Source organism: Hyla sarda, chromosome 4 (assembly GCF_029499605.1).
Source record: "Hyla sarda isolate aHylSar1 chromosome 4, aHylSar1.hap1, whole genome shotgun sequence".
NCBI lineage: Eukaryota > Metazoa > Chordata > Amphibia > Anura > Hylidae > Hyla > Hyla sarda.
Window position 1 is genome coordinate 222850829 of NC_079192.1, and position 21497 is coordinate 222872325.

At 42.1% G+C, this 21497-nt stretch overlaps 1 protein-coding gene across 1 annotated transcript in view; it reads left to right on the forward strand.

Moving 5' to 3' along the window:
* SLC2A13 (solute carrier family 2 member 13) overlaps nt 1–21497 on the forward strand; it is a 253164-nt gene that overhangs the window by 134362 nt on the left and 97305 nt on the right. The window contains exon 4 of the mRNA XM_056573657.1: nt 12308–12416. Within this exon, the coding sequence (XP_056429632.1) occupies nt 12308–12416 (109 nt within the window). The remainder of the gene's footprint in view (nt 1–12307; nt 12417–21497) is intronic.

A 21497-nucleotide genomic window follows, 5' to 3' on the forward strand; every position in this document is an offset into this window, starting at 1 on the left:
ATAATTATGTTGAGCGCATTAAATGAACAAGGATTATGAACATTTCACTTGACAATTTGTTTCATTTTTTAAGCCGTATTCACACTGCATTTTTTCATGCATTGATACATCGTTTATTTTCAATACTTGGCCTGAACCATGGACCCTGCAGGCCGGCTTTTCTGCGTTTTTAACATGCAAGGTGAATCACTACACAAGACTTAAAGGGGTACTCTGCCCCGAGACATCTTATCCCCTATCCCTATCCTGCTGCTGGGAACCCCTGGGATCTTGGCTGCGGCACCCCGCTATCATTACTGCACAGAGCAGATACAGGGTCCGGAGCATCGTGATGTCACGGCCCACCCCCTTAATGCAAGTCAATGGGAGGGGGCGTGATGGCCACCACGCCCCCTCCCATAGACTTGTATTGAGGGGGCGGGCTGTGACATCACGATGCTCCAGCCCCTGTATCACTGGTCATTACGCACAAAGCGAGTGTGTTCTGTGCAGTTATGATAGCGGGGTGATCTGACATCTTATCCCCTATCTTATAGCGGGACCCCGGTGATCTGACATCTTATCCCCTATCCTTTGGAGTACCCCTTTAAGATCCACTATACATAAATATGCACGCTTATGTGCAATACTGGGAATATGGTATATTCTTTTGTATGGTGCCATATAAGATGCTTGATGTATGTGCACACCTTTTTTGTATGTGCAAACCTTTTTTAATGTGCACTATTAAATGTTCAGTTTTACTGGATTTTCCCACCGGGAGATGGATTTTCTTCCTTTAATTTCTGCTGTCATTGGGGAGGAGCGGCTCCGTGCTTCCGGACCATACACAATGTGCCTGTTATCTATGAAGAGTTGGTGAGCTGATCTACTCCCCCTTTCCCTTGTACCTATAAATGCTCACTGTACACCTTGTTACATTCCGTGAGGGGTGCAGTTTAAAAAATGGGGTCACATGTGGGAGGGGTCCATTGTTCTGGCACTATGCAAGCTTTGTAATCGCACATGGCCTTCAATTCCGGACAAATTTTCTCTCCAAAAACCCAATGGCACTCCTTCTCTTCTGAGCATTGTAAGTCACCAGCAGAGCACTTTACATCCACATATGGGGTATGTTCTTACTCAGTATGTTCTAAGAAATGGGATTACAAATTTTGGGGGGCTTTTTTTTCAATTTTCCCTTGTGGAAGTGAAAAATTTGGGGTAAATTTTAGTAAAAATTTTTTTTTTCATTTTCCCATCCAACTTTAATGAAAATTCATCAAACACCTGTGGGTTGTTAAGCCTCACTATACCCTTATGTTGCGTGAGGGGTGTAGTTTCCAAAATGGGTATTTAGTTTTTTGCGTTTATGTCAGAACCGCTGTAAAATCAGCCACCCCTGTGCAAATCACCAATTTAGACCTAATATGTACATAGTGCGTTCTAACTTCTGAGCCTTGTTGTGCGTCCTCAGAGCATTTTATGCTCACATATGGGGTATTTCCGTACTCAGGAGAAATTGCATTACAATGCAATGTTTCCTTGAAATACGACAGGGCTCCGAAGTGAGAGAGCTCCATGCGTATTTGAGGAGTAAATTAGGGATTGCATAGGGGTGGACATATGGGTATTCTATGCCAGTGATTCCCAAACAGGGTGCCTCCAGCTGTTGCTAAACTCCTAGCATGCCTGGACAGTCTGTGGCTGTCTGGAAATGCTAGGAGTTGATGTTTTGCAACAGCTGGAGGCTCCGTTTTGGAAAAACTGCCGAACAAGACATTTTTCATTTTTATTGGGGAGACAGTGTAAGAGGGTGTATATGTAGTGTTTTACCCATTATTTTGTGGTTGTGTATTGTTTTTATGGTACATTCACATGGGCGGGGGTTTACGGTGAGTTTCTCGCGAGGAGTTTGCGCTGCTTTGCGCTATTTTCCAACCAGTGTGCTTCCAGCTGTTGCAAAATTGCAACTTCCAGTATGTACTGATCGCCGAAGGGCATGCTGGGAGATGTAGTTATACAACAGCCGGAGGTACGCAACTACAACTCCCATGCACAGTGATCTCCAAACTGTGGCCCTCCAGATGTTGCAAAACTACAAATCCCAGCATGCCCAAACAGCAAACAGCTATCAGGGCATGCTGGGAATTGTAGTTTTGCAACATCTGGAGGGCAACAGTTTAGAAACCACTGTATAGGCAACAACTCACCGGCTTCCGTAGTCTGCAATAGGGAGCCGCACCTCATCGCTGCCGGTAAGTGACCGCCAGGCACAGGACAGTTCCCCTGTTCTGCCCGATATACCGTGGGTGCGCAGAGTGGGGGAACCGAACTTTAACCCCCACCCCTCCACCCCCAGATCGGCTATTGGTCGGTCGCTTCTGACGGACCAATACTCTGGATAGGAGGGGTGGCACTCCTATCCCTTCATTGGTATTGGGGGTGTCTTGGACAGCTCCGATCCCCCATATTTTCCGGCTCACCGGAGACCCGGAATCACCGCAGATTTGTGGCGATCGCCGACATGGGGGGGGGGGGACTATGGATATGAGTTCTGAGGTGGTATAGGTGTTCTGAGGTGGTATCTGAGAGAGTTAAAAACAGCTTCCATTTAGCAAAGAATTTTTTTGACATTACTTCTTTTCAATGAAGTGCTTCCCTTCTTTCTAAGGTGAATAAGTGTTTTAGGGCTTCAAGTAAATGCGTAACAGTAGGAGGAGATGGCGAGAGCCACTCACGTAGAAGGTGTAACTTGGCAAGGCAAATTGAAAATGTGTTTTGACCCTTGTCCTTAGTAACATAGTAACATAGTTTATAAGGTTGAAAAAAGACCAGCATCCATCAAGTCCAATCTATAACCCTAATGAGTCCCTACTGAGTTGATCCAGAGGAAGGCAAAAAAAAACCTCATACGAGAGGTAAAAATTCCTTCCCGACTCCAATAGGGCAGTCAGAATAAATCCCTGGATCAACATTCTGTCCCTATCTAGTATACATAACATCAATGTTCTTATTCTCCAAAAATGCATCCAGACCCCTTTTTGATTTCTTTTAAAGAGTTCACCATGACCACCTCCTCAGGCTGAGAATTCTACAGTTCCTCCCATTCCCTGTATTACCCTGGTTACCCGTCTTTGAACCCTCTCCAGCTCCACTATATCTTTCTTGTACACTGGTGCCCAGTACTGTAAACAGTATTCTATGTGTGGTCTGACTAGTGATTTGTACAGCAGTAGAATTATTTCCTTGTTGTGGGAATCTATTGATGCACCCCATGATTTTATTTGCCTTAGCAGCTGCCCGACACTGGTCACTACAGCTAAATTTACTCTTAACTAAGACTCCTAAATCCTTTTCCATGTCAGTCACCCCAAGTGTGCCTCCATTTAAAACATAATCCCAGCCCGGGTTTTTCTTCCCCATGTGCATTACCTTACATTTATCAGTGTTGAACTTCATCTGCCACTTCCCAGACCAAACTTCCAACCTATCCAGATCCATTTGTAAGAGTGCACTGTGTTTACTGCTTTTGAGTTTCACTGTCCTCTATTGTGTTTACTGCTTTACAGAGTTTAGTATCATCTGCAAAGATTGCTACTTTACTTATTTAACCCCTCTACAAGGTCATTAATAAATCTATTAACCGTTTAACGACGCAGGACGTATATTTACGTCCTGCGCCGGCTCCCGCGATATGAAGCGGGGTCGCGCTGCGACCCTGCATCACATCGTGTCGGTACCGGTGCTCATCAACGGCCGGGACCCGCGGCTAATACCACACATCGCCGATCGCGGCAATGTGCGGTATTAACCCTTTAGAAGCGGTGGTCAAAGCTGACCGCCGCTTCTAAAGCGAAGGTGAAAGTATCCTGGCTAGTCAGTCGGGCTGTTCGGGACCGCCGCGGTGAAATCGCGGCGTCCTGAACCGCTTGCAGGACACCGGGAGGGCCCTTACCTGCCTCCTCTGTGTCTGATCGACGAATGACTGCTCCGTGCCTGAGATCCAGGCAGCAGCAGTCAAGCGCCGATAACGCTGATCACAGGCGTGTTAATACACGCCAGTGATCAGCATAGATCAGTGTGTGCAGTGTTATAGGTCCCTATAGGTCATTTAACCCCTTCCCTAATAAAAGTTTGAATCACCCCCCTTTTCCCATAAAAAAAAAATAAAACAGTGTAAATAAAAATAAACATATGTGGTATCGCCGCGTGCGTAAATGTCCAAACTATAAAAATATATTGTTAATTAAACCGCACAGTCAATGGCGTACGCGCAAAAAAATTCCAAAGTCCAAAAAAGCGTATTTTAGTCACTTTTTTATACGATTAAAAAATGAATAAAAAGTGATCAAAAAGTCCGATCAAAACAAAAATCATACTGATAAAAACTTCAGATCACGGCGCAAACAATGAGCTCTCATACCTCCCTGTATGTGGAAAAATAAAAAAGTTATAGGGGTCAGAAGATGACATTTTTAAACATATACATTTTCCTGCATGTAGTTAAGATTTTTTCCAGAAGTATGACAAAATCAAAACCTATATAAGTAGGGTATCATTTTAACCGTATAGACCTACAGAATAAAGAGAATGTGTAATTTTCACCAAAATATGCACTGCGTAGAAACGGAAGCCCCCAAAAGATACAAAATTGCGTTTTTTCTTCGATTTTGTCGCCCAATGATTTTTTTTTTCCGTTTCGTCGTGAATTTTTGGGTAAAATGACTGATGTCACTGCAAAGTAGAAATGGCGACGCAAAAAATAAGCCATAATATGGATTTTTAGGTGGGAAATTGAAAGGGTTATGATTTTTAAAAGGTAAGGAGGAAAAAACGAAAGTGCAAAAACTGAAAAACCCTGAGTCCTTAAGGGGTTAAATAGAACAGGACCCAAGACGGACCCCTGTGGTACCCCACTAGTAACAGTCATCCAATCAGAAAAAGTGCCATTAAAGGGGTATTCCGGGCAAAAGCATCTTATCTCCCATCGCGATCTCCCCCCCGTCTGAAGTTTCGGAAACTGCCAGGCTTCCGAGACGGGGACGTGATGTCACGCCACGCCCCCTCCATTCATGTCTATGGGAGGGGGCGTAAGGTCACGTCCCTGTCTCGGAAGCCCGGAGGTTTACAAAACTTCAGACGCAGCTACGCATAGAATGCGGGCTGCTGCATGGAGATCGCGGGGGGTCCCAGCGGTGGGCCCCCCGCGATCAGACATCTTCTCACCTTTCCTTTCGATAGGGGATAAGATGTTTTTGCCCGGAATACCCCTTTAATAACCACCCTCTGTTTCCTATCATTGGGCCAGTTACTTATCCACTTGCAGACATTCTCCCCCAGCCCCATCCTTCTCATTTTATGCACCAACCTTTTATGTGGCACCGTATCAAATGCTTTGGAAAAATCCAGATATACGACATCCAGCGATTACCCCTGGTCCAGTCTGGAGCTCACCTCCTCATAAAAGCTGATCAGGTTAGTTTGACAGAACCGATCCCTCATAAAGCCATGCTGAAATGGGGTCATACATTTATTTTTATTAAGATACTCCAGAATTGCATCCCTTAGAAAACCCTCAAACAATTTACATAAAACAGAGGTTAAACTAACAGGTCTATAGTTCCCGGGGTCACCTTTTGATCCCTTTTTAAATATTGGTACCACATTTGCCATGCGCCAGTCCTGGGGAACATTCCCTGTTACTATAGAGTCCCTGAATATTAAAAATAGGGGTCTGTCTATCACATTACTTCATTCCTTTAGAACACGGGGGGTGAATGCCAACTGGACCTGGTGATTTGTCCATTTTGATTTTTGTAGGCAGCACTGTACTTCTTCCTGGGTTAGACAGGTGACCTGTACTGGAGAGTTTACCTTATGTCACTGTATTTCACCTGGCATTTCATTTTCCTCGGTGAATACAGTGGAGAAAAATTTGTTTAATATATTTGCTTTTTCCTGATACCCATTTGTTTCTTCCTCATCATTTTTTTAAATCATTTTTGACCTTTTTGCTATTTATATAGTTAAAGAACATTTTGGGGTTAGTTTTACTCTTTGGCAATGAGTGTTTCTGTCTCTATTTTTGCGGATTTTATCTGTTTTTTACATATTTTACATTTTCTCTATAGCTTTTTAATGCTTCTTCACTGCCGTCCTGTTTTAGTAGTTTAAATGCTTTAAACTATTGCATTTATTGCCCCCTTAACATTTTTGTTCATCCATATTGGTTTTCTTTTATTTCTGACCCTTTTATTCCCATAAGGTATATACATCTTACAGTGAGAATTTAAGATCTTTTTAAAAGTCTCCCATTTAGTGTCAGTATTCTTCTTTTTGAGGACATTATCCCATTTTATATTGTTAAGAGCTTCTCTGAGTTGATCGAACTTTGCCTTCCTAAAGTTCATTGTTTTTGTGGCCCCTCGAGAGATTCCCTTATTGAAGAACAAGTTATAATGTATTATATTATGATCACTATTTCCTAGGTGTCCTTCTACCTGCACATTAGTTACTCTGTCAGGTCTGTTGGTTAATATTAAGTCCAGTAGGGCGCCCCCTCTGGTCGGGCCCTGCACAATTTGGGACAGATAATTGTCTTTAGCAGGTGTTGAACAGGAGTTGAGCAGCTTCCTTACCTAATTTTCCCCCAATGTTGATTGTTTCTTAAAGGGTTTTAGGTAGTGCTCTGAATATTTAATTTGTAACTTCTAAATGATTGACAACCATTTATTTTATTATTACTGAACTAAATGAAATATGACCAGCAGGTTAGTACACATTTTGTGAATATTTCATACATCCCCATGCCTCATACTGTTCATTATTATCTTGAATGAATTGATGGATCACTTTGTATTTATAGCACAAGTGTACTATATGCAAAGGAATACCAAAACAACCAGAGATGAGTAAATCAGCTTCAATTCAACATATCCAGGGTGTGCTGCCAATTGTTCAGATGTTGGATGCCCTCCAAAATTCTGATAGGTTAATTAATCCTGTCATTAATTGCTATTTGTATGACACACAATACAAACATTTTTGTACTTCAAATTCTTTGTTAAATAGAACACAAAAGAGATACTCTGGAGATTTGAGTTCCCCAGATAAAAAACTGGCTGCCTTCTTCCACATGGTTGTGCCTGGTGCTCTGTTCCATTGAAGTGAATGAAACTGAACTGCAATACCACATATAGCTAGTGGCCAGGGGTTGTCCTATTTAAAAAAAAAAAAATATATATATATATATATATATATATATATATATATATATATTTTTTTTTTTTTTAAAAGCCATGTTTTTCTGATCATAGACACCAATACTTTCAAGGGTGCTTTAGAGAACTCATGCAGGCACCATTAAAGGACATCTGCAGCAAAAGACAACTTATCCCCTGTCCACAGCAGTCGGCCTCCCGCAATCTCCCAAACGGCCCCCCCCCCCCCCCCATTGCCGCTCTATGTGAGTGGCTAATGCGCATAGCATCGACCTCTCTGAGGTCGACGGTACGCCCCCTTCCACATACAGTTCTATGGGGAAGGCACGAACGCTGCCTCCCCGCCTCTCCCAGAGATACGTCACGCTGTGGCCGGCACGCCTCCTGCAAGGAAGAGCCGCGGCAGAGCCGTGGTCCTGTGCAGGAGATAGAGGGGGGGTCCCAGCAGTCAGACCCTCCGTGATCAGACACTTATGCCCTATCCTGTGGATAGGAAATGAGTTGTCTTTTGCTGCAGATGTCCTTTAATGTTGGGCACTATGGGGGAAGTCTGCTTTAGCATATTTATTTATAAGAGGTATTCCCATCTCCTAATCATGCATGCTTAATCAGCATAAACAAGTTTGCAATTAATTTTTAATTTTTAACATTTTAATATGTTTTCTTATCTCCCTATACCTATACCGTACTACGGTTTTAGGTCCGGTCACAAAACCGGATACAGGTAAAAAATTAGCCGACCGGAGTCACCATTTGACTCCGGTCGGCTCATTAAAGTAAATGGATTTCCGCGCTGGTTCGGCTGGGGTACAGGAGCGCCCGGTTTTCCCCTCCCCCAGCCGGATCCGGCACCCGTACAGTGAAAATGAGGTGTAAATGTAGCCTAAGGCTGCCTACCAGTGCTATTACTGTTAGTCAACCTAAACGAAATCCTTTTCATGCAGTATGTTGAGTAATTGTTGCCAAATGTATTAGGTTTTATCTATGTAAAAAAATGGCAGTTTTTATTTACTGTCTAAGAGATCTGCAACAACAGAAAGGACACTTACTATCTGCTTGCTTTATAGTTAATAAATGCTACTAAAAATAGCAGAATGCTAGTTTTTAAAACATTTCTTCTCATTGTCTACACATTTCTGAATTAATGAAATTGCTAAGCAACACACAGCTACCTTGGAGTTATACATAAATCAGTTGTCTCAAAAAGAATATTCATGGTTTTTTGAATATTTCCAACCTTTTAAAGGGGTATTCCACCCCTAGACATCTTATCCCCTATCCAAAGGATAGGGGATAAGATGTCTGATCGCCGCGGTCCCGCTGCTGGGGAGCCCTGGGATCCCCGCTGCGGCACCGCGCTATCATTACAGCACAGAGTGAGTTCGCTCTGCACGTAATGATGGGCGGTACAGGGGCCGGAGCATTGTTACGTCACGGCTCCGCCCCTCGTGATGTCACGGCCCGCCCCTTTCAATACAAGTCTATGGGATGATAGCTGTAATGATCTGACATCTTATCCCCTATCCTTTGGATAGGGGATAAGATGTCTAGGGGCGGAATACCCCTTTAAGGATTTTGGGGTTTGCAGTTTATTAAAGGGGTTACCCAGGAAAAAAACTTTTATATATATATATATCAACTGGCTCTAAAAAGTTAAACAGATTTGTAAATTACTTCTATTAAAAAAATCTTAATCCTTTCAGTACTTATGAGCTGCTGAAGTTGAGTTGTTCTTTTCTGTCTAAGTGCTCTCTGCTGACACCTGTATAGGGAACTGTCCAGAGTAGAAGCAAATCCCCATAGCAAACCTCTTCTACTCTGTGCAGTTCCCGAGACAAGCAGAGATGTCATCAGAGAGCACTGTTGCCAGACAGAAAAGAACAACTCAACTTCAGCAGTTGATAATTATTGGAAGGATTAATATTTTTTTAATTAAAATAATTTACAAATCTGTTTAACTTTCCGGAGCCAGTTAATATATAAAAAAATATTTTTTCCTGGAATACCCCTTTAAATAATGCTACTTCCCTCGTATCCCGCTTGGTAATTAAAGGGCAAAAACATTTTATCCCCTATCCAAAGAATAGGGGATAAGATGTCTGATTGGGGGGGCCTGCCACTGGGGACCCCCTGCGATCTCCCTGCAGCACCCGCATCCTATGTGGGAGCTGGGTCTCCAGTTTCGTAAACCTCTGGGTTTCCGGGACTGGGGATGTGAAGTCTCGCCACGCCCCCTCCATTCATATCTATGAGAAGGGGCGTTACTGCCATCTTGCCCCCTCCCATAGACATGAATGGAGGGGGCGTGGCGGGACGTCATGTCCCCAGTCCTAGAAACCCGGTGGTTTACGAAACTGGAGACACAGCTCCAGCATAGCATGTGGGTCCTGCAGGGAGATCGCAGGGGGTCCCAGCGGCGGGCCCCCTGCGACCACACATCTTATCCCCTATCCTTTGGATAGGGGATAAAATGTTTTTGCCCAGAATACACCTTTAAATAGTAAAATGCTAATGTGGACAAGCTAATGTGGATGCCCACCATTAACCCCTCAGATGCCATCTTCTGCTCTGGTCTGAAATCGAGCAGACCAGAGCAGTAGATAGCCGATAATACTGATCAGTGCTACGCCCTATGCATAGCACTGAAAAGTATTAGCAATCAAATGATTGCTATAAATAGTCCCCTATGGGGACTATATTAAAGTGTAAAATGAAAAGAAAAAAAATGAAAAATCCCCTCCCCCAATAAAAATTTTAATTGGCCCTTTTTCCCCCATCTTACACCCCAAAAAGTGCAAAAATAATTTTTTTTTAATAAACATATTTGGTATTGCCGCATGCTTAAATATCAGAGCTATAAAAATATAATGTTAATGATCCTGTACGGTAAAAAAAAAAAAAAAGTTCAAAATAGTTTTTTTAGTAACATTTTGTTCTCAAATTTTTTTTATAAAAATGTATTAAAAGTTTTACATATGAAAATGTGGTATCAATAAAAAGTGCAGATCACTGTGCAAAAAATGAGCCCTCATACCGCTGCTTATACGGAAAAATAAAAAAGTTATAGGTCAGCAAAAAAGAGGGATTTTAAACGTACTACTTTGGTTAAAAAGTTTGCAATTTTTTTTAAGCTGTACAATAATACAAAAGTATATAATCATGGGTATCGTTTTAATCATATTGACTCACAGAATAAAGAAAACAGGTCTATTTTACCATAAAGTGTACAGCGTGAAAACAAAACCTTTAAAATTTAGCAAAATTGCTGTTTTCTTATCAATTTCGTCACACAAATAGGATTTTTTGGGTTGCGCCATACATTTTATGGTAAAATGAGTGATGTCATTTCAAAGGACAACTGGTCGCGCAAAAAAGCCCTCATACTAGTCTGTGGATGAAAATATAAAAGTTATGATTTTTAGAAGGGGAAGAGGAAAAAACAAAAACGTAAAAATAAAATTGTCTGAGTCCTTAAGGCCCAAGTGGACTTAGTCCTTAAGGGGTAAATGGTACCCTACGAAATTTAACCAAAAAAAGGTATCTACATCACTTTTTTGGATCGCTAAAGTCCCCAAAAAAAAAAAAGAATTAAAACCGCATGCAAAAATGCAAAAGTTAAAACCCGCATGGCGTTTTTTCACTCCCATAGACTTCTATCGGAGGAAAAACGCCAAGATGTTCCCGAAAGAAAAAAAAAACATAATGCCAAAGTCTCAACAAGAGGTCATTTTTGGAAAACCTGCCAAGGAGCCAAAAATTGCTGAAAAACGCCAAAAAGATAGAAAAAAAAAACGCCAAACTGAAAAACGCAAATAAATAAAAAAACTTATAGGAAACCTAGCCTTGTAGTTGTTTTACCTGTTGTTCAAGATGTGCTAAAGCCTCTAAAATAGGTTAGTAGTATCCCTGACAGCATTCAAACAAATATTTACTTTGTCATCATTTCTGTCAAAAAATCACCAAAAAAAAGAGAACACTAAGCCTAAACATTGACTGATGTTGTGTATGTCCCTCTTGTGCACCAGTCTTTAACCCATCAAGACGTGGACTCCACAAGACATAAATGGGTTCTGTGTTATCTGGCACCAAGACTTTAGCAGCAGGTTTTTTCCAACATATGCTACAAATTCTCAGTTAGACTGAGATTTGGGGAATGTAAAGGCCAAGTCACACCTTCCACACACCATTCTCAAACATTTGGTTGCAGTATGACAGCAAATATTGTTTATATTGATGAGGTTTACTTGGTCTGCACCAATATTTATGTAGGTGGTATGTTTCATCCACCTAAATATTCACATACATTCATGGCCATAAATGTTGGCACCCCTGAAATTTTTCTAGAAAATTAAGTATTTCTCACAGAAAAGGATTGCAGTAACACATGTTAATTCCCTTTGTGTGTATTGGAACTAAACCGAAACAGGGAGGAAAAAAGCAAATTGGACATAATGTCACACCAAACTCCAAAAAATGGTCTGGACAAAATTATTGGCACCCTTAACTTAATATTTGGTTGCACACCCTTTGGAAAAAATAACTGAAATCAGTCGCTTCCTATAACCATCAATAAGCTTCTTACACCTCTCAGCCGGAATGTTGGACCACTCTTCCTTTGCAAACTGCTCCAGGTCTCTCTTATTGGAAGGGCGCCTTTTCCCAACAGCAATTTTAAGATCTCTCTACAGGTGTTTAATGGGATTTAGATCTGGACTCATTGCTGGCCACTTCAGAACTCTCCACCGCTTTGTTGTCATCCATTTCTGGGTGCTTTTTGATGTATGTGTGGGGTCATTGTCCTCCTGGAAGATCTTGGATGCAAACCTTGCATGAGTACTCTAACATGCTGCAATGTACTGTGAGTTTTTACATGTATTACATACTCTAAACCCCTAAAAGTCCTGTTGCTTTGAAGATGCTCTGTCTGAGGAACGATCTGTTTACCTGCTGCATAATATAATCTACCCTTTGGAAGGTGCCATTGTGATAAGATCATTGCTGACTACTTTAGACTAAAGCTTATGAAATTTTGAAATAGATGCACAATCCTATGTACTATTATATCATTCATTTTGATTGTCTATATTTTTGTGTTTCTTTTTAAGGCGGAACTGTCATCTACAGAATGTTAATCTATCCTCCGACACGCCGTGCTCTTATAGTTGGTTGCGGATTGCAAATGTTCCAACAGTTGGCTGGCATCAACACTGTAATGTATGCATTTCATTTTCATTCTGTTTCATCCTCTTTTAACTGTGAGACGTAAACTAAGCCATGCAGTAGTAATTATATTAGCTTTAACAATGCTACTTTAAGGCTAGGTTCACACTACGGAATTTCCGCCTGCAATTCCGCTTTGAAATTGCAGGCAGAAATTCCACTTACTAAAATGTATAGTATAGTGAATGGGTTTCCGTTGACAAATTCACACTTCGGAATTTGTGAACAGAAAATCCACTTGGAAATTTCTGCCTGAAGAATGGCGTTGCTCATTCTTCATGCAGAAATACTTGCGGAACACATTGCAGTCTATTGGAGACAGCAGTGTCAGCGCGGTCCTAAATCAGTCGGCGCTGGCCGCACTTGGAATATCCGCAGTGTGAACCTAGCCTAAGGAGCATCTACCTACACAAAATTTTGACCTTTAGAGGAAAATTTACCCTCTTGATCATTAAAGGAGAAGTATTATACAAAAAAACGCATCCCATGGCTCTCCCCGGGAGCTGTGCATCATGACCCCCGCCCAAACGGGGGCCACCACATCCCTTCCATTTATCTCTAAGGGAGAGCTGAAGATTGCCAAACGGCTCTACCATAGAGATATATGGAGATATCCTGCGGATTAATTAATTTCTTATGTGCTCTACTTTCATTAAAATGGTGGTGTTTAAAGCACACATTTTAAATGCATATAAAACAGCTAACCAATCAGTCAAATTCTGACCTTATGAATACCAAAAGGCCATGGTTTTTTTTTGAACAAACATTTATCAGAATACTATAATCAAAATGTGGCAGAAAACAAAACTCTTGGGACTGCTTCCTTTGTATCTCCTTGGTTACTTTTTAAAAAAGGCGGACAAATCCTTCAGAGTTTTTCCATCTAATTGTTCCCTAATTTTGCAGTAGTTCCTTATCTCAAGAAGGTGCCCCTTAAGTTACCAGCTTAATCTGATATAAAGAGGGTGTACAAATGCAGTGTGTGCTTCCAGATTAATGCTCATATGTTCCCTGAAGTATAACCTACCTTTATGTATGTCAACACGAAGTACAAGGAAGAACTTCACGTAGTTGAATGAATCAACCGGAGAGGGGGAAAATCGCATTTGTAAGGGCACATACCACTCGGTAAATGTCACAATCACGGACACCGTGATAAAAAAAATAAAGGAGAAGTTTATTGTTATGCAGACTATGCATTTTGAGCAGCTACTCTTGATCACAAGACTTGATACAGAGAGCAGCAGCTCTCGAAATGCGTCTATAACATTAAACTTCTCCATTATTATTTTATCACTGTGTCCCATATGAGGAATTGTTGTTTGCAGAACCAATTGTACTTTGAAATAACTTACTGTATTTTTCCATAACCTATGCTCAGTAACCCATAAAAAATATTTGTGAAATTGTAGGTAAAATTGAAGAAAAATACAATTTAGCAATTTAGAGGTGACTTCTTATTTACGTCCTTAACTTTGTGGTCAAACTAACATGTTATCTTGATTCTTTAGGTTGGTGCAATTACAACAATGTTTCTAATTTGTTTACATCATGTTTTACTTAGAATTTTTTTTTTTTAAACGACCTTTCTCTGACCTCTAATTTTTTTTTTTACATATAGTAATAGATGAGGACTGTATGTTCTTTTGTACTGTAATCTGTAGTTTTTATTGATACCATTTTGGTATTGCTCAGACTTGGGATATGATGTGAGTTAAAAAAAACTATGAATCTGGGCTAGGCTAAGTTTCCATTTGGGTATTTTTTAGGGGTTTTTTTCCACCCAAAAAAGCCAAAACGGCCCTGTGGTGTTTTTTTCAGTGAAGTTAGCTGCAAGTCAATGGAAAAATGCAAAATGCCCTATCCACTTTGCGTTTTTCAGTTTGGTGGATTATTTTTTTTTTATCCTTTTGGCGTTTTAGGTGTTAGAAGTCTATGGGAGTAAAAAAAAAAGCCAAGACAAAGGCCATGTGGGTTTTAACTTTGCCGTTTTTGCAGGCGTTTTTTCTTTTTTTGGACTTAAGCAATCCAAAAAAGGGATGGAGATACCTTTTTTAATAACATTTTGTAGGGTACCATTAAAAAATAAATTAAAAAAAGATACAGTAGGGATGGAAAAAATTGTATTTAACAATTTATATATTTTTCATAACAAAATTTTAATTAATTTTTAAACAGGGATCAATTTATGTGAGCGGGCAGGGACCTAAAAATGTAGCCGACAATAATAAAAATGTAGAAAGGGGCTATTTAAATGTAAAAATAATATTTTTTTTTTTTTATTAATTTTGTTAAACTTATTAGTAATGTATTTTAATAATGTGTTTTATGTGTGTGTGTGTCTGTGTTTTTAACTTTTTTCACTTTTTTAAATAATTTTTTTTAAATTTTTAGTTAGTACCACTACTCCCAGCATGGAACAGACTGTTCCATGATGGAAGTAGTGTTACCTGTACTAATAGACAGATTGCCCAGGGGGTTACTTCTCACCTGCACTGTATTCTGTGATGTGAAGTTCATATTGAAGTTCACAGATTCATATTTCCTGCAGAGAGCTGTGATTAGCCAGATGTTTCCAGCCAATCATAACTCTCTGCGGGAAATATGAATAATAGGTATATATATACTCCAAGGAAAATGCAGTGGCACTCAAAGTGGTGAAAAAAAATGAAACCATTTATTCATCCCAAATGTGCAGAAATGAAATGGGATGAATACATAGTTTCAAGCGGCATTCCAGGCAAAAACTTTTTTTTATATATATCAACTGGCTCCGGAAAGTTAAACAGATTTGTAAATTACTTCTATTAAAAAATCTTAATCCTTCCAATAGTTATTAGCTTCTGAAGTTTTCTGTCTAACTGCTCAATGATGATGTCACGTCCCGGGAGCTGTGCATGATGGGAGAATATCCCCATAGGAGCTGGACAGCTCCCGGGACGTGAGTCATCAGAGAGCAGTTAGACAGAAAACAGCAACTCAACTTCAGAAGCTAATAACTATTGGAAGGATTAAGATTTTTTAATAGAAGTAATTTACAAATCTGTTTAACTTTCCGGAGCCAGTTGATATATAAAAAAAAGTTTTTGCCTGGAATACATACCCCTTTAATTTTTTTCACCAATTTGAGTGCCACTGCATTTTCCTTGGAGTACATATGTAGGATCCTGGACCGGGACCCTAGCTGGAGGCACCTGATCACGTTACTGGGAGGGCTGCTTTCTTCTTTGTCACATATATATATATATATATATATATACACAGTACAGACCAAAAGTTTGGACACACTCATTCAGAGTTTTCTTTATTTTCATGACTCAGAAAATTGTATATTCACATTGAAGGCATTAAAATGGTTTTCACTTCACAGATGTGCTGGTGTGGAGGAGGAGGTGTGATGGTGTGGGGGTGCTTTGCTGGTGACACTGTTGGGGATTTATTCAAAATTGACGGCATACTGAACCAGCATGTCTACCACAGCATCTTGCAGCGGTATGCTATTCTCTCCGGTTTGCGTTTAGTTGGACCATCATTTAATTTTCAACAGGAAAATGACCCCAAACACACCTCCAGGCTGTGTAAGGGCAATTTGACCAAGAAGGAGAGTGATGGGGTGCTGCGCCAGATGACCTGGCCTCCACAGTTACCGCGTCTGTACATCCTACCTCCTTTGTTCTTCTCCAAAGCACTTTTACGTTACACATAATGAAAGTTAAAGGGGTACTCTGGTGGAAAACATTTTTTTTTTTAAATAAACTGGTGCCACAAAGTTAAACAGATTTGTAAATTACTTCTATTTAAAATATTAATCCTTCCAGTACTTATCAGCTGATGTATGCTTCACAGGAAGTTGTATTTCTTTCTGGAGTTTTTTCCAGTCTGACCACAGTGCTTTCTGCTGACACCTCTGTCTGTATCTGGAAATGTCCAGAGAAGAAGAGGTTAGCTATGGGAATTCGCTTGTACTTTGGACAGTTCCTGACATGGAATTAATTTACTGTCACCAGTTGATTTAAAAAATATATATTTTCCACCGGAGTACCCCTTTAACAATTTGGGGACATGGTGTAAGCATGTGAGGTAATAATATTTTTAAAATGTTTCTTTTCCTGTGTGTTCTAGCAGTATAAAGACTAGTAATGCAGCAAATGTTATTTGTATTTAAATTTAGTTCCCATAAGGTAATATCCCTGACAGAATCTGAGAAGCCTTACTGTTGCATGAAATTTTACTTAATTTTATTTAACTTTACTACTGGGAAATTAAAACAAGGAACAATGGATTTTTTTTTTCCTAAGAAAAAGTATTGATGTGGGGCTGTGATAACCTGCATAGAATGATTTTTTTGTTTAGTGTCTCACTGCCAGTGTAAACAGCCCTTTGATTCCTAATTATTGTCTATCCATCTATCTATCCCGTTTATCATCTTCTCCCTAGTGCCCCGAACCTTCCCAAACTGCTAATTTTTTCACAAAGCATGAATGACAAAGACTCTATGATTTACATAGGTCATAGAGCTGACAAATAAAGCCCAGACTGCTTGTGGTTGAGAGGGCTACGATTGTTATTTTATTGCAATATATAATCACAAGCAATAATCATCCAACCAACATGCGGTGGATAGAATACAAGATAACTATTATATTTTATTCATATTTTTGATGGATTTTCTTACAGCATATAGCTGATAAGTTTTAAACGCAGCAACCCCAATAAAAAAAGTGCAATTGCATCCTCTAAACAGCCCCCAACATCCCAAAAGGGATCCAAATACAGTAGAGCCCTGCATTGGGATCCCGCAAATCTCGCAGCAACCTCAGTGACAGACCGGCAACCCCACCCTCTGAGTACATTCATCAATCACTCACCAGGGTGGGGCTGCTGCTCCTGCTAACTGTCTCCTCCCCCGCCGCCAACGTAGTTGCCGCCATTTCATCCATGCCGGCACCATTCCTTCCCCCGCTCAGTGAACGTGACCCTCCATCGTCCTCCACCTTCATTTCTTGCCGCCGCCGCCCGGGCCCCTACGGTAAGTTAACATGCGATCTATACACAGCACACGTTCACTGTGTGCTGCGGCCCCAGCTGTCGGCGATCCTCCCAGGGCTTCCATCCATGTCTGCAGTCTGCTCTGCACTGCAGCACTGCTATACACATGAGGGGTAGGTACAGAGTAGGCTGCAGACACAGTATTGCACCCTAGTGTCTTCTACAGACCTTAGGGTGCAGTGATATGCCGTCTGCACGTACCTCTCCCCTATGTGTATAGCAGTATGTGTGTGTAAATTCCTATACAGGTGGGGGTATGTGCAGCAGAGCATTGCACCCTAATCTGTACTAAAGACAAGGGTGCAATGCTCTGCACATACCCCCACCTGTATAGGAATGTACATACACACACACTGCTATACACATGGGGGAATGTGCAGATTGATTGCAGAGCATTGCACCCTAGGGTCTTCTACAGACCCTAGGGTGCAATGCTCTACAGTCTGCACACACCCTATGGGAGCTCCCTATGCTATAGCAAGCTATAGCAAAAAGTAAAATCGTGTAAAAAAAGAAATAAAAAAAAAAGTTTTAGAAAAAGTGTAAAAAAAAAAAAAAAAATGGTTTTTACTTCTTTCCTAATAAAAGCTTGAATCCCTCCCCCCCCCCCCTTCCCAATTTTTACTAATATAAAGTAAAAAAATTAAATAAAGTATGTGGTATAGCCGCGTGCGTAAATGTCTGAACTATTGAAAAATAATGTTAATTGAATTGCACGGTCGATGGCGTACACACAAAAAAATACTAAATTGCGCATTTTTGGTCATTTCATATGCCATAAAAAGTAATAAAAAGCAAAGAAAAAGGCCCATTTAAAACAAAAATGGTACCAATAAAAACTACAGACCACGGCGCAAAAAAATTAGCCCTCATTCATCCCCGTAGGCCAGGTATGTGAAGAGCATTGCATCGGTCAGTGACCCAGGGCCCTGAGTCTGCACAGTCACTGCTATTCACATCTGTACATACACTAGAGTGCACTGCTCTGCACATACCCCCCATGTATAACAGTGTGTGTACTACATGTATACATGGGGAGTATGTGCAGAGCATTGCACCCTAGTATCTGTACATTCCTATGTTAGTGGGAGCAGGCGGGATTGGACAAAAATTTTAGCGGGAATGGGCAGGATTGGTCAAAAAAGTTATCTTGAGCAGGCGGGATTGGTCAAAGAATTTATTGGGAGTGGGAGTAGGAGTGAGATTGAAAAACCAGTCCCACGAAGTATACCATCAAGCTTCTTTGCCAGTCACACTATCCTTTCCAAAGCTGCTGATCATGGTACATTTAACTTCACCAAATCAAGAAATGCTTTCTTTTTGGTATTTAAAGGTTGTAACTGTGTCTACCAGGATATCTCATATCCTTATTAGGGATCGACCGATTATCGGTACGGCCGATAATCACGATTTTGTGCATTATCGGTATCGGCAATTACCTTGCCGATAAGCCGATAATGCCCCGCCCGCACCGCGTCCGCCCCCCCGACCCACCACACCGCGTCGCACCCCCAACCGTAGTGCTGGGCGGTATACCGGTATGGTTTTTTGCCCATGCCGCTATACCCGTCGGGCCCCACCCTCCGAGTCAATAAAAAAAAATTAAACTTACCCGTAATGGGGGTGGTCCGGGCCATCCATCCATCCTTCCTTCCTTCCTGTAGGGTCCGGCGGCATTCCGGGTGGAGTGTGAACCGATCCGGGCTGTCCTTCTCCATGGGTCATCTTCTCCACTCCGGGCAGGCTCTGGCCTAGTACGCTGCATAGACGCCGCTACACCGTGACGTCAGGTGCGTCGCTGCGCACGGGCGTCACTGCGCAGCGGCGTCTATGCAGCGTACTAGGCCGGAGCCTGCCTGGAGTGGAGAAGATGACCCCCGGAGAAGAAGGACAGCCCGGACCGGTTCACCCTCCACCCGGAATGCCCCCGGACACTACAGGAACGATGGATGGCCCGGACCACCCTGACAGGTAGGGGGAGAGAAGCGGGTGGTGGCGGCGGCGGCGGCCTATGGCACCGCAAAAGCCACTGCAGTGCATTGATTTAAAGCGCCCGCTTTAAATCAATGATCTGCAGCGGCGTCGCGGGGGGATGAATAGCCCATAACTTATACCGGAATATCGGTATAAGTTATTGGCTATCGGCCCTAACCTCCACCGATTATCGGTATCGGCCCTAAAAAAACGATATCGGTCGATCCCTAATCCTTATCTTATCTTAATCTTCTGTTACAGCTCATTTTGTTAGGGAAATGTAATACATTTTACTACTTTTTGTGTATAGAAGCTTAGATATACAGTGAATTCCCTGCAATGAAAATTTGGGAAATCTAACGTGTTTTTTTTAGGGTCTATTCACACATACATGTAAAGCAGAGACAAGTATACAAGTGGTGCGCTATGCACCGATGTATACTGTACCTCCGGCAGAGGTAATCAGTGATGCTCATAGGCGTGCGCACGGGGTGTGCCGGGTGTGCACAGGCACACCCTAATCACCGCGGACGCGGCCCGCTGCTGCAGGACTTTTTTTTTTTTCTCTCACTGTTAAACCCCAGCCCCACCGGACATCGCCGACATCACCAGCCCGACCCCCCACCACCCCCCGCTCGGCGCCGCAACCGCTACTACACACATTATCCCTACACTGACTGACCTTACATGCCGCCCGGGGCCGCTTTAAGAGCGCGGGGGCTGATGGGTCAGGCGTCAGTGCGCACGGCTGCACATGACGTCATGACGCACGCGCGCACTGTTTCTGGAGAGCCCACACAGGAGAGGCCCGCTGCCAGGGAAAGGACAGGAGAAGCCAGGGCCCCCAGCTCTGGAGTCTGGGCTTCTGGAGAGGGCGGCTAAGGAGAGAGAGGCCTGCAGCAGCAGCAAGTGCCGGTAAGTGGCTGCTGGCCTGCTGCCATACATGATGGGGATGTAGTCCTGAACTGTGAGCCTACATTATGTAGGCTCACAGCTCAGGACTACATCCCCATCATGTATGATTGTGACTGTCTATTATATGTAGGCTCACAGCTCAGGACTACATCCCCATCATGTGTGATTGTCTATTATATGTAGGCTACATATAATAGACAGTCACAATCATACATGATGGGGATGTAGTCTTGAGCTGTGAGCCTGCTCTGCAGCTGTCCCAAAATTAGTTTTGGGTCAGCGGCAAAACCATAGGCTGTATCAGCCTGATACAGTCTATGGTTTTGCAGCTGATCCAAAACTACAACTCCCATTATGTTGCACTATACTCCTGAGTCCTGGGGAAGCAATGCATTCATTTTGGGACAGCTGCAGAGCAGACCAAGATTGTATCAGGGCATGCTGGGAGTTGCAGTTACTATCTGTAATGCACCTAATGTGGGGAGAACTGTACTGCACCTAATGTGGGGGAACTATATTGCACTTAATGTGGGGGAACTATATTGCACCTAATGTGGGGGAACTGTACTGCACCTAATGTGGGGGAACTATATTGCACCTAATGTGGGGGAACTATATTGCACCTAATATGGGGGAACTATATTGCACCTAATGTGGGGGAACTGTACTGCACCTAATGTGGGGGAACTGTACTGAACCTAATGTGGGGGAACTATACTACACCAAATGTGGGGGAACTATACTGCACCTAATGTGGGGGAACTGTACTGCACCTAATGTGGGGGAACTGTACTGCACCTAATGTGGGGGAACTGTACTGCACCTAATGTGGGGGAACTGTACTGCACCTAATGTGGGGGAACTGTACTGCACCTAATGTGGGGGAACTGTACTGCACCTAATGTGGAGGAACTGTACTACTAACCTAATGTGGGGGAACTATACTGCAAACCTAATGTGGGGGAACTATACTACGTACCTAATATGGAGGAACTATACTGCCAACCTAATGTGGGGGAACTGTACTACTAAGTAATCCACTGAAGTACTTAACCGTACCGTATTGTTTAGGTCTCCCAATATTGTGTAAAACAATTAATAGCGCAAAAGGAACCTGTGGCCTAGAGCAATACATGG